Source organism: Oncorhynchus clarkii, chromosome 2, assembly GCF_045791955.1.
Source record: "Oncorhynchus clarkii lewisi isolate Uvic-CL-2024 chromosome 2, UVic_Ocla_1.0, whole genome shotgun sequence".
NCBI classification, from domain to species: Eukaryota; Metazoa; Chordata; class Actinopteri; order Salmoniformes; family Salmonidae; genus Oncorhynchus; species Oncorhynchus clarkii.
In genome coordinates, this window is record NC_092148.1 from 4,450,268 (window position 1) to 4,465,003 (window position 14,736).

Consider the following 14,736-nt stretch of genomic DNA (forward strand, 5'->3'; position numbering starts at 1 on the left):
TCTCTGTCTCTTCTTTGTCTCTTGTCTGTCCTTCCTGTAGGCATGTTGGGGAGGAGGAGCCCTGATGTCTAAGAAACACAGATACCTGCTGCAGGGCATTCACAGGTAAGACAACAGGTTTATCTGGAGGTGGTAGTAAGACAACAGGTATATCTGGAGGAGGTAGTAAGACAACAGGTATATCTGGAGGTGGTAGTAAGACAACAGGTTTATCTGGAGGTGGTAGTAAGACAACAGGTTTATCTGGAGGTGGTAGTAAGACAACAGGTTTATCTGGAGGTGGTAGTAAGACAACAGGTTTATCTGGAGGTGGTAGTAAGACAACAGGTTTATCTGGAGGTGGTAGTAAGACAACAGGTTTATCTGGAGGTGGTAGTAAGACAACAGGTATATCTGGAGGCGGTAGTAAGACAACAGGTTTATCTGGAGGTGGTAGTAAGACAACAGGTATATCTGGAGGAGGTAGTAAGACAACAGGTATATCTGGAGGCGGTAGTAAGACAACAGGTTTATCTGGAGGTGGTAGTAAGACAACAGGTATATCTGGAAGTGGTAGTAAGACAACAGGTTTATCTGGAGGCGGTAGTAAGACAACAGGTTTATCTGGAGGCGGTAGTAAGACAACAGGTTTATCTGGAGGCGGTAGTAAGACAACAGGTTTATCTGGAGGTGGTAGTAAGACAACAGGTATATCTGGAGGAGGAAGTAAGACAACAGATTTATCTGGAGGAGGAAGTAAGACAACAGGTTTATCTGGAGGAGGAAGTAAGACAACAGGTATATCTGGAGGTGGTAGTAAGACAACAGGTATATCTGGAGGCGGTAGTAAGACAACAGGTTTATCTGGAGGCGGTAGTAAGACAACAGGTATATCTGGAGGTGGTAGTAAGACAACAGGTTTATCTGGAGGCGGTAGTAAGACAACAGGTTTATCTGGAGGCGGTAGTAAGACAACAGGTTTATCTGGAGGCGGTAGTAAGACAACAGGTATATCTGGAGGTGGTAGTAAGACAACAGGTTTATCTGGAGGTGGTAGTAAGACAACAGGTATATCTGGAGGAGGAAGTAAGACAACAGGTTTATCTGGAGGAGGAAGTAAGACAACAGGTTTATCTGGAGGAGGAAGTAAGACAACAGGTTTATCTGGAGGAGGAAGTAAGACAACAGGTTTATCTGGAGGCGGTAGTAAGACAACAGGTTTATCTGGAGGTGGTAGTAAGACAACAGGTTTATCTGGAGGAGGTAGTAAGACAACAGGTTTATCTGGAGGTGGTAGTAAGACAACAGGTATATCTGGACGCGGTAGTAAGACAACAGGTTTATCTGGAGGCGGTAGTAAGACAACAGGTATATCTGGAGGAGGTAGTAAGACAACAGGTTTATCTGGAGGAGGTAGTAAGACAACAGGTTTATCTGGAGGTGGTAGTAAGACAACAGGTTTATCTGGAGGAGGTAGTAAGACAACAGGTTTATCTGGAGGTGGTAGTAAGACAACAGGTATATCTGGAGGAGGAAGTAAGACAACAGAGATAAACTGTTCATAATAACAGGTGGTTTTAAAACCCTTTCTGTTGCTTTGTTTCCCTCTTAGAGCCAACTCAGTAGCATGGAATCCTCACAAGATGCTGATGGCTGGTCTACAGTGCTGTGCATTCATGGTTCGGGACAAAACGGTACGATAAACACTGCTTCCTCTTCCTCATCATCTTCCTCTTCCCCCCTTCTTCCTCTTCCCCCCTTCCCTTACACATGGTTAGCAGATGTTATTGCGAGTGTAGCGAAATCTTGTTCTCATTATTTTCCTCCTCTTCTTCCTCCTCAACTCAAATCGAATTTTATTGGTCACATACACATGTTTAGCAGATTGTTGTTGCGAGTGTTGCAAAATCTCTTTCTCCTCTTCCTCCTCATTATCTTCCTCTTCATTGTCTTCCTCCACTTCCTCCTCATTATCTTCCTCATCCTCTTCCTCCTCATCTTCCTCCTCTTCATTCTCTTCCTCCTCTTCCTCCATTTCATCCTTCTCTTCCTCATTATCTTCATCCTCTGCCTCATTCTTTTCCTCACTCTCCTCCTCCTCCTCCTCTGACCTAGATGTGTGTATGTATTGGTATTGATATGTAGGCTACGTGTGCCTTTTACAATTTGTCTTATTGTAGTTCTGTCCTTGAGCTGTTCTTGTCTATTAATTTTCTGTATTAATTAATGTTCTCCAGAGACTCAAATGTTCTCTCTGTGTTCCGTTGTTCTTGAATCTTCTCCAGAGACTCATACGTTCTCTCTGCGTTCCGTTGTTCTAGAATCTTCTCCAGAGACTCATACGTTCTCTCTGCGTTCCGTTGTTCTAGAATCTTCTCCAGAGACTCATACGTTCTCTCTGCGTTCCGTTGTTCTAGAATCTTCTCCAGAGACTCATACGTTCTCTCTGCGTTCCGTTGTTCTAGAATCTTCTCCAGAGACTCATACGTTCTCTCTGCGTTCCGTTGTTCTAGAATCTTCTCCAGCGGTGTCACTCGGCCCAGGCCTCCTACCTCTTCCAGCAGGATAAGTTCTATGACGTCAGCTATGACACGGGAGACAAGTCCATTCAGTGCAGCCGCAAGCCCGACGCCTTCAAGTTCTGGCTGATGTGGAAAGCCATCGGCACCAAGGGTCTGGAAGAGAGAGTGGACAGAGCCCTCGCTATGGCCAGGTCAGGTTTGAAACAAAAATATATTTATCTTTTGTTTTTCCTCCAAAGACTTGATAGCAGACTCATCTCTGTAGCCTGGTCCCAGATCTGTTTGTGTTCTGGTCCAGTGAAATGCTTACTGTGCTGGTCTAATGTATGAGCTTTAGTGTACATTGTAGTGGCAGGCCGTCTGCACCGTAGCAACAGTACAGCTCCCAGCCCTCTACTGACCCCCCTTTTATAAAAATGTATTTAAACTTTATTTAACTTGGCAAGTCAGTTAAGAAGAAATTCTTATTTACAATGACGGCCTACCGGGGAACAGTGGGTTTAACTGCCTTGTTCAGGGGCAGAACGACAGATTTTTACCTTGTCAGCTCGGGGGATTCGATTTATCAACCTTTCGGTTACTGGCCCAGCGCTTTGACCACTAGGCTACCTGCCGTCCCTACACTCTAACCACTAGGCTACCTGCCGTCCCTACACTCTAACCACTAGGCTACCTGCCGCCCCTCCACTCTAACCACTAGGCTACCTGCCGTCCCTACACTCTAACCACTAGGCTACCTGCCGTCCCTACACTCTAACCACTAGGCTACCTGCCGTCCCTACACTCTAACCACTAGGCTACCTGCCGCCCCTACACTCTGACCACTAGGCTACCTGCCGTCCCTACACTCTAACCACTAGGCTACCTGCCGTCCCTACACTCTAACCACTAGGCTACCTGCCGTCCCTACACTCTAACCACTAGGCTACCTGCCGCCCTTGAACATGATCCTGGAGCATCCATGACTCAGACTGTCTGATCAGCTAATAGCCCAGTCCATCAGCTTACACCTAGAAGCTAGACTACTTTAACGTTATAGCAAAATGATTGAAGGGATTGATGACAAATATTATATGTTAATGTCTTTAGATTCAAATAGTTTCATTGTGTATTTAAGTTGCTTGTTGCTTGTTTTTTTTGTGTGTGTGGGGGTGGGGGGGGGGTCGGGGGGGGGGGGGGGGTGGGGGGGGGGGTGGGGGGGGGGGGGGACAATACAGAGTGATGGGAAGGGCTCTGCATCGAATGTCATTAGGATCTGTCCAATGCTTCCTGCTCTCAGTGTCTCTGCCCAAAATACCAAAGCAGTAGCTAGCTACAAATAGACTGTTCAGCAAAAGATGGCCGACCCTGAAGACCTACTAAGGTATGCAGACTCCTGCCGAATCATCTACGTCACATCTGTTATAGAGCAGGGCTTGAGCAAAAGCCTGCACAGCCACCCGGCAAGTCTCCAGGAGGACAGGAGGCCATCTCTACACTGTGGTCACCTCTGGTCTAGACACAGTCACATGGCTCATCCAAAACAGTATGTTTTCCATACACTTTAGAGTAGTAGCAGTTTAACAACGGAGTAAAACCCTACACCTGAGATACCCCTCTCTAATAGATATAACCCAGGCTGAGGATGGATAGATCTTCTACACAGCATCTCCACAGCATCTCCACAGCTTTCTAACATGGTGTACAGTGGAGAATACAGAGGTAGACTGGGCTTGGCAGACTGGGCTCGGCAGACTGCATGTAATTCAAGCAGCCCTAGAAAATCGAGCTGTATATTTGGGAGGTCAGCCGGTTCTATTTCTGGGCTGTTGGCAGTAAAATTACAGTCGGGTCAGGGGGATCCTTAACTATTCTGTGTGGCATTTAGCTTTCCTCCCATCTATTCTGAACCTTTACAGTTCAGGACCTACTGACTGGCGGGGGGTGTGTGGGACCAAGATGGGGGGGTCATACGACACGAGGCCAGACAACGGCCAGCCTATTTTCAGACTGTTACTGATAGCCCTGCTCACTCCACTCCATTCATGTGTCTAATGCTGTATAGGATTCAGTGGGTCGGTCGGTGCCGTTTAACATGAGGGAGGACCGTTCCTTATTATTTCCCCATGAACACACCCTTATTTCTAATACATCCTATTCACCCTATTCACCCAGTTCAATGATAGGTTTAGGTTACTGTCATTCATATTCACCCAGTTCAATGTAACAGTGACAGGTTTAGGTTACTGTCATTCACCCAGCTCAATGTAACAGTGACAGGTTTAGGTTACTGTCATTCATATTCACCCAGTTCAATGTAACAGTGACAGGTTTAGGTTACTGTCATTCATATTCACCCAGTTCAATGTAACAGTGACAGGTTTAGGTTACTGTCATTCACCCAGCTCAATGTAACAGTGACAGGTTTAGGTTACTGTCATTCATATTCACCCAGTTCAATGTAAGAGTGACAGGTTTAGGTTACTGTCATTCACCCAGCTCAATGTAACAGTGACAGGTTTAGGTTACTGTCATTCATATTCACCCAGTTCAATGTAACAGTGACAGGTTTAGGTTACTGTCATTCACCCAGCTCAATGTAACAGTGACAGGTTTAGGTTACTGTCATTCATCCAGTTCAATGTAACAGTGACAGGTTTAGGTTACTGTCATTCATATTCACCCAGTTCAATGTAACAGTGACAGGTTTAGGTTACTGTCATTCATATTCACCCAGCTCAATGTAACAGTGACAGGTTTAGGTTACTGTCATTCACCCAGCTCAATGTAACAGTGACAGGTTTAGGTTACTGTCATTCACCCAGCTCAATGTAACAGTGACAGGTTTAGGTTACTGTCATTCATATTCACCCAGTTCAATTTAACAGTGACAGGTTTAGGTTACTGTCATTCACCCAGCTCAATGTAACAGTGACAGGTTTAGGTTACTGTCATTCACCCAGCTCAATGTAACAGTGACAGGTTTAGGTTACTGTCATTCACCCAGCTCAATGTAACAGTGACAGGTTTAGGTTACTGTCATTCACCCAGCTCAATGTAACAGTGACAGGTTTAGGTTACTGTCATTCACCCAGCTCAATGTTTAGGTTACTGTCATTCATATTCACCCAGCTCAATGTAACAGTGACAGGTTTAGGTTACTGTCATTCATATTCACCCAGCTCAATGTAACAGTGATAGGTTTAGGTTACTGTCATTCATATTCACCCAGCTCAATGTAACAGTGACAGGTTTAGGTTACTGTCCTTCATATTCACCCAGTTCAATGTAACAGTGACAGGTTTAGGTTACTGTCATTCACCCAGCTCAATGTAACAGTGACAGGTTTAGGTTACTGTCATTCATATTCACCCAGCTCAATGTAACAGTGATAGGTTTAGGTTACTGTCATTCATATTCACCCAGCTCAATGTAACAGTGATAGGTTTAGGTTACTGTCATTCATATTCACCCAGCTCAATGTAACAGTGACAGGTTTAGGTTACTGTCCTTCATATTCACCCAGTTCAATGTAACAGTGACAGGTTTAGGTTACTGTCATTCATATTCACCCAGCTCAATGTAACAGTGATAGGTTTAGGTTACTGTCATTCATATTCACCCAGCTCAATGTAACAGTGACAGGTTTAGGTTACTGTCATTCATATTCATCCAGTTCAATGTAACAGTGACAGGTTTAGGTTACTGTCATTCATATTCACCCAGCTCAATGTAACAGTGACAGGTTTAGGTTACTGTCATTCATATTCCATTCACCCAGCTCAATGTAACAGTGACAGGTTTAGGTTACTGTCATTCACCCAGCTCAATGTAACAGTGACAGGTTTAGGTTACTGTCATTCATATTCACCCAGTTCAATGTAACAGTGATAGGTTTAGGTTACTGTCATTCACCCAGCTCAATGTAACAGTGATAGGTTTAGGTTACTGTCATTCACCCAGCTCAATGTAACAGTGACAGGTTTAGGTTACTGTCATTCACCCAGCTCAATGTAACAGTGACAGGTTTAGGTTACTGTCATTCATATTCCATTCACCCAGCTAAATGTAACAGTGACAGGTTTAGGTTACTGTCATTCACCCAGCTCAATGTAACAGTGATGGGTTTAGGTTACTGTCATTCACCCAGCTCAATGTAACAGTGATGGGTTTAGGTTACTGTCATTCACCCAGCTCAATGTAACAGTGATGGGTTTAGGTTACTGTCATTCACCCAGTTCAATGTAACAGTGACAGGTTTAGGTTACTGTCATTCATATTCACCCAGTTCAATGTAACAGTGATAGGTTTAGGTTACTGTCATTCACCCAGTTCAATGTAACAGTGACAGGTTTAGGTTACTGTCATTCACCCAGTTCAATGTAACAGTGACAGGTTTAGGTTACTGTCATTCACCCAGCTCAATGTAACAGTGACAGGTTTAGGTTACTGTCATTCATATTCACCCAGTTCAATGTAACAGTGACAGGTTTAGGTTACTGTCCTTCATATTCACCCAGTTCAATGTAACAGTGACAGGTTTAGGTTACTGTCATTCATATTCACCCAGCTCAATGTAACAGTGACAGGTTTAGGTTACTGTCATTCATATTCACCCAGTTCAATGTAACAGTGACAGGTTTAGGTTACTGTCATTCATATTCACCCAGCTCAATGTAACAGTGACAGGTTTAGGCTACTGTCATTCATATTCACCCAGCTCAATGTAACAGTGACAGGTTTAGGTTACTGTCATTCATATTCACCCAGTTCAATGTAACAGTGACAGGTTTAGGTTACTGTCATTCATATTCACCCAGCTCAATGTAACAGTGACAGGTTTAGGTTACTGTCCTTCATATTCACCCAGTTCAATGTAACAGTGACAGGTTTAGGTTACTGTCATTCATATTCACCCAGCTCAATGTAACAGTGACAGGTTTAGGTTACTGTCATTCATATTCACCCAGCTCAATGTAACAGTGACAGGTTTAGGTTACTGTCATTCATATTCACCCAGCTCAATGTAACAGTGACAGGTTTAGGTTACTGTATTTCATATTCACCCAGCTCAATGTAACAGTGACAGGTTTAGGTTACTGTCATTCATATTCACCCAGCTCAATGTAACAGTGACAGGTTTAGGTTACTGTCATTCATATTCACCCAGCTCAATGTAACAGTGACAGGTTTAGGTTACTGTCATTCATATTCACCCAGTTCAATGTAACAGTGACAGGTTTAGGTTACTGTCATTCATATTCACCCAGCTCAATGTAACAGTGACAGGTTTAGGTTACTGTCATTCATATTCACCCAGCTCAATGTAACAGTGACAGGTTTAGGTTACTGTCATTCATATTCACCCAGCTCAATGTAACAGTGACAGGTTTAGGTTACTGTCATTCATATTCACCCAGCTCAATGTAACAGTGACAGGTTTAGGTTACTGTCATTCATATTTACCCAGCTCAATGTAACAGTGACAGGTTTAGGTTACTGTCATTCATATTCACCCAGCTCAATGTAACAGTGACAGGTTTAGGTTACTGTCATTCATATTCACCCAGCTCAATGTAACAGTGACAGGTTTAGGTTACTGTCATTCATATTCACCCAGTTCAATGTAACAGTGACAGGTTTAGGTTACTGTCATTCACCCAGTTCAATGTAACAGTGATAGGTTTAGGTTACTGTCATTCACCCAGCTCAATGTAACAGTGACAGGTTTAGGTTACTGTCATTCATATTCACCCAGTTCAATGTAACAGTGACAGGTTTAGGTTACTGTCATTCACCCAGCTCAATGTAACAGTGACAGGTTTAGGTTACTGTCATTCATATTCACCCAGCTCAATGTAACAGTGACAGGTTTAGGTTACTGTCATTCATATTCACCCAGCTCAATGTAACAGTGACAGGTTTAGGTTACTGTCATTCATATTCACCCAGCTCAATGTAACAGTGACAGGTTTAGGTTACTGTCATTCATATTCACCCAGCTCAATGTAACAGTGACAGGTTTAGGTTACTGTCATTCATATTCACCCAGTTCAATGTAACAGTGACAGGTTTAGGTTACTGTCATTCACCCAGTTCAATGTAACAGTGATAGGTTTAGGTTACTGTCATTCACCCAGCTCAATGTAACAGTGACAGGTTTAGGTTACTGTCATTCATATTCACCCAGTTCAATGTAACAGTGACAGGTTTAGGTTACTGTCATTCACCCAGCTCAATGTAACAGTGACAGGTTTAGGTTACTGTCATTCACCCAGCTCAATGTAACAGTGACAGGTTTAGGTTACTGTCATTCATATTCACCCAGTTCAATGTAACAGTGACAGGTTTAGGTTACTGTCATTCACCCAGCTCAATGTAACAGTGACAGGTTTAGGTTACTGTCATTCATATTCACCCAGCTCAATGTAACAGTGACAGGTTTAGGTTACTGTCATTCATATTCCATTCACCCAGTTCAATGTAACAGTGACAGGTTTAGGTTACTGTCATTCACCCAGCTCAATGTAACAGTGATAGGTTTAGGTTACTGTCATTCACCCAGTTCAATGTAACAGTGACAGGTTTAGGTTACTGTCATTCACCCAGCTCAATGTAACAGTGACAGGTTTAGGTTACTGTCATTCATATTCACCCAGTTCAATGTAACAGTGACAGGTTTAGGTTACTGTCATTCACCCAGCTCAATGTAACAGTGACAGGTTTAGGTTACTGTCATTCACCCAGCTCAATGTAACAGTGACAGGTTTAGGTTACTGTCATTCATATTCACCCAGTTCAATGTAACAGTGACAGGTTTAGGTTACTGTCATTCACCCAGCTCAATGTAACAGTGACAGGTTTAGGTTACTGTCATTCATATTCACCCAGCTCAATGTAACAGTGACAGGTTTAGGTTACTGTCATTCATATTCCATTCACCCAGTTCAATGTAACAGTGACAGGTTTAGGTTACTGTCATTCACCCAGCTCAATGTAACAGTGATAGGTTTAGGTTACTGTCATTCACCCAGTTCAATGTAACAGTGACAGGTTTAGGTTACTGTCATTCACCCAGCTCAATGTAACAGTGATAGGTTTAGGTTACTGTCATTCACCCAGCTCAATGTAACAGTGACAGGTTTAGGTTACTGTCATTCATATTCCATTCACCCAGCTCAATGTAACAGTGACAGGTTTAGGTTACTGTCATTCACCCAGCTCAATGTAACAGTGATAGGTTTAGGTTACTGTCATTCACCCAGCTCAATGTAACAGTGACAGGTTTAGGTTACTGTCATTCATATTCCATTCACCCAGCTCAATGTAACAGTGACAGGTTTAGGTTACTGTCATTCACCCAGTTCAATGTAACAGTGATAGGTTTAGGTTACTGTCCTTCATATTCACCCAGCTCAATGTAACAGTGATAGGTTTAGGTTACTGTCATTCATATTCACCCAGCTCAATGTAACAGTGACAGGTTTAGGTTACTGTCATTCATATTCACCCAGTTCAATGTAACAGTGATGGGTTTAGGTTACTGTCATTCACCCAGTTCAATGTAACAGTGATGGGTTTAGGTTACTGTCCTTCATATTCACCCAGCTCAATGTAACAGTGACAGGTTTAGGCTACTGTCATTCATATTCACCCAGCTCAATGTAACAGTGACAGGTTTAGGTTACTGTCATTCATATTCACCCAGTTCAATGTAACAGTGATGGGTTTAGGTTACTGTCCTTCATATTCACCCAGCTCAATGTAACAGTGACAGGTTTAGGTTACTGTCATTCACCCAGCTCAATGTAACAGTGACAGGTTTAGGTTACTGTCATTCACCCAGCTCAATGTAACAGTGACAGGTTTAGGTTACTGTCATTCATATTCCATTCACCCAGTTCAATGTAACAGTGATAGGTTTAGGTTACTGTCATTCATATTCACCCAGTTCAATGTAACAGTGACAGGTTTAGGCTACTGTCATTCATATTCACCCAGTTCAGTGATAGGTTTAGGCTACTACATGATACTCTATTGTTCCCCTATACCCATCATGAGGTTGCCTAGCCTATGAATGAAAGTTTACAACGTAGGTGGACACAGGTCGAGAGAACAATTTGAGTAGTCAAGGTGACAGTGACACATTCAATACCGTCACCCTCTTGCCTGCATCTAGCTGATCTAGGATTTAATCATTAGTCTTAACAGTTGCAAACGGGAGTTTCTATTGGACACATTCAGGTGTGTTTATCCCCGTTTCGTTCCGTTTTAAGAAACGTTTTTCAACAGAATCGGAATGAATACACGCCTGTCTGGCTGGAGGACAGGGCCCTCTAGTGGTGGTCTAGAGGATAGCAGGAGGACCACTGCTGTGTCTGGCTGGAGGACAGGGCCCTCTAGTGGTGGTCTAGAGGATAGCAGGAGGACCACTGCTGTGTCTGGCTGGAGGACAGGGCCCTCTAGTGGTGGTCTAGAGGAGAGCAGGAGGACCACTGCTGTGTCTGGCTGGAGGACAGGGCCCTCTAGTGGTGGTCTAGAGGATAGCAGGAGGACAGGGCCCTCTAGTGGTGGTCTAGAGGATAGCAGGAGGACAGGGCCCTCTAGTGGTGGTCTAGAGGATAGCAGGAGGACAGGGCCCTCTAGTGGTGGTCTAGAGGATAGCAGGAGGACAGGGCCCTCTAGTGGTGGTCTAGAGGATAGCAGGAGGACAGGGCCCTCTAGTGGTGGTCTAGAGGATAGCAGGAGGACAGGGCCCTCTAGTGGTGGCCTAGAGGATAGCAGGAGGACAGGGCCCTCTAGTGGTGGTCTAGAGGATAGCAGGAGGACAGGGCCCTCTAGTGGTGGTCTAGAGGATAGCAGGAGGACAGGGCCCTCTAGTGGTGGTCTAGAGGATAGCAGGAGGACCACTGGTGTGTTGTGAACACAGATAACAGGAAAGATATTGCAGTTATTCAGTTGGTAAAAAAAATAGGTAGGACTGTCTCAGACTATGGAGCAGGATTGCTGTGTTGGACAGACTAGAAGACACATTTCAGTGTCTGGCTGGAGGACAGGGCCCTCTAGTGGTGGTCTAGAGGATAGCAGGAGGACCACTGGAGCAGGATTGCTGTGTTGGACAGACTAGAAGACACATTTCAGTGTCTGGCTGGAGGATAGGGCCCTCTAGTGGTGGTCTAGAGGATAGCAGGAGGACCACTGCTGTGTCTGGCTGGAGGACAGGGCCCTCTAGTGGTGGTCTAGAGGATAGCAGGAGGACCACTGGAGCAGGATTGATGTGTTGGACAGACTAGAAGACACATTTCAGTGTCTGGCTGGAGGACAGGGCCCTCTAGTGGTGGTCTAGAGGATAGCAGGAGGACCACTGCTGTGACTGGCTGGAGGACAGGGCCCTCTAGTGGTGGTCTAGAGGATAGCAGGAGGACCACTGGAGCAGGATTGCTGTGTTGGACAGACTAGAAGACACATTTTAGTGTCTGGCTGGAGGACAGGGCCCTCTAGTGGTGGTCTAGAGGATAGCAGGAGGACCACTGGAGCAGGATTGCTGTGTTGGACAGACTAGAAGACACATTTCAGTGTCTGGCTGGAGGACAGGGCCCTCTAGTGGTGGTCTAGAGGATAGCAGGAGGACCACTGGAGCAGGATTGCTGTGTTGGACAGACTAGAAGACACATTTCAGTGTCTGGCTGGAGGACAGGGCCCTCTAGTGGTGGTCTAGAGGATAGCAGGAGGACCACTGGAGCAGGATTGCTGTGTTGGACAGACTAGAAGACACATTGCAGTGTCTTCAAAAAGGCTCAGTAAAACTCTTGTAGCCTGAAAAAGGGGGTTTCGTACGGTTGTGTCATGTAATTATTTGTGACACTCTCGACTTCCTTCTCTTTGGTAGATATCTGGCAGAGGAGATCAAGAAGAGAGATGGATTCCGTCTTGTGATGGAGCCGGAGTACACCAACGTCTGTTTCTGGTACATTCCTCCCAGTCTGAGGGACATGGCTGACGGACCTGAGTTCTGGAGAAATGTCCATGCGGTAAGTCAGAGGAGGACATCCCCCTCGTTATACAGAACACGATCCTCTCCTTTCCTGTGGTGTTCTCCAACATTAACAGAAGCCCTGTCATCAATAACACAACAACAAAAAATACAATTGAATTCAGGAATTAATTAATGTTGAAAAACAAACAACAACAAAAAACATTCATTTCACAGGATATGAATGAGACAAATGTTAGCTAACCGTGAGGATTTAGGCTCCAGTCTCTTTTCGGAGGCGTGGGTTCAGATGCCACCACTGACACCAGATGTCAAGCGGGACCATAAATCCTCCAATCCAATCCATACGGAAATGGACCTTAGATCTGTGTGTGGAGACTCTAAATACAACTTGACTTTGGTTATGTCCCAATAATCTCTCCTTTCTGCCATGAATTCATGGATTTGAAAGGTAATGACTGGTACATGGAAAGAGCAATTCAGTGTTCTCACACGTTAATGAGTGTTTACTTCACAAGGAAGGAGAGATTATTGGAAATACTGACGTCTTAACCTCCCAGTTCCACCATCTCACAAGCGTATGTACTACTCCCTACCCCCAGGTGGCGCCAGTGGTTAAGGAGCGCATGATGAAGAAGGGCTCTATGATGGTAGGCTACCAGCCCCATGGAGACAAGGCTAACTTCTTCAGACAGATCATCATTAGCCCTCAGGTCAGCAGAGAAGACATGGACTTTCTGCTGGACCAAATACACAGCCTGGGGATGGACTTATGATCCCACGGGGAATACCTACAAAATGGCACCCTATTCCCTCAATGAGTCCTGGTCAAAAGTAGTGCAATATATACAGGGAATGGGGTACCATTTTGAACAAAACCCAAATGGTCATGTTCAGTAGGAACGAAACAGGAAATCCTGTTTTGAAACTGAGTGAAACGGAAGAGGTGGTACCCCAAACATCCTATAAGACGTTTCCAAAACATCCTATAAGAAGTTTCCAAAACATCCTATAAGAAGTTTCCAAAACATCCTATAAGAAGTTCCCAAAACGTCCTATAAGAAGTTTCCAAAACATCCTATAAGAAGTTTCCAAACGTCCTATAAGAAGTTTCCAAAACATCCTATAAGAAGTTTCCAAAACATCCTATAAGAAGTTTCCAAAACATCCTATAAGAAGTTTCCAAAACATCCTATAAGAAGTTTCCAAAACATCCTATAAGACGTTTCCAAAACATCCTATAAGACGTTTCCAAAACATCCTATAAGACGTTTCCAAAACATCCTATAAGAAGTTTCCAAAACATCCTATAAGAAGTTTCCAAAACATCCTATAAGAAGTTTCCAAAACATCCTATAAGATTTTTCCAAACGTCCTATAAGAAGTGTGTTAACTTGTTCTCTTATTTGGTGCCCCAGGGCTGTGCAGAAGCCTCAGCATGTCATCCTTCCATTGCCCATCTGCATAAAGTGATCTAATGATTACCTGTTTCTGTTATTCACTATCGATTCCATTTGTAATTCTGAGGACAGGCAGTGTGTCAGTCCATGAGACTGTAGACACAGTAGCTTGTTGACGTCCATGAGACTGTAGTCACAGTAGCTTGTTGACGGTTTTGAGGGCTCAACCTCTTTAAAGGAACCAATTTCAGATAAATAAAAAACTCAAAAGTCATTATCCTTTATGTCGATGTTATTTCAGGGTAATATAATAAATACTGTTGTAATATAACTGCTGTTAGAAAACGAGGCGTGCAACTTTTAGTAAAAGCTGAAATGTTTTGAAGAGATTTTAGGAGATGCGATTTTAAGCGATACCGATTGATTGTAAGAGATTTATATAAATATGAATATATGTTTATTACTTGATGAGATGAATATATAAATCTTTGGAGAATACTGATGTGTAATGTGATGCAAGAGATTTAAAATGTATTTTAGTTCTTTGATTTTCATTTTGGATTTTCTCTTTTGAATGAATTTTCTCCCACACGCATTAACTTTTACGATTTTAAAATCATATTAAAAAAACAATTTAAAAAACGTAGCACACCTAGTTTCTGAATACTGTGAGTCCACCTACATAAATCAGACAGATCTTAAAATGGCTACCGTTGTTGTTTAATAAACAGTTGCTTTTTCCCCAATACTTTACTTAAAGCCAACAGATGAAATGCTTTCTTTCTTGTTTTAAACGGATTCAAAATGTTATTTAGTCATTACTACGAGACACCTCCTCCGTTCCAACAGTCTGATGATAGTT

The 14,736-nt window shown here is 43.5% G+C and overlaps 1 protein-coding gene across 1 annotated transcript in view; it reads left to right on the plus strand.

Annotated features, from left to right (window-relative positions):
• Positions 1 to 14,516, plus strand: part of LOC139419448 (acidic amino acid decarboxylase GADL1-like) — a 32,065-nt gene extending 17,549 nt beyond the window's left edge. Inside the window, exons 10-14 of the mRNA XM_071169400.1 lie at positions 41 to 105; positions 1,592 to 1,673; positions 2,493 to 2,692; positions 12,370 to 12,511; positions 13,077 to 14,516. Of these exons, the coding sequence (XP_071025501.1) occupies positions 41 to 105; positions 1,592 to 1,673; positions 2,493 to 2,692; positions 12,370 to 12,511; positions 13,077 to 13,250 (663 nt within the window). The 3' untranslated portion in view covers positions 13,251 to 14,516. The remainder of the gene's footprint in view (positions 1 to 40; positions 106 to 1,591; positions 1,674 to 2,492; positions 2,693 to 12,369; positions 12,512 to 13,076) is intronic.
• The last annotated feature ends 220 nt before the right edge of the window (positions 14,517 to 14,736 follow it).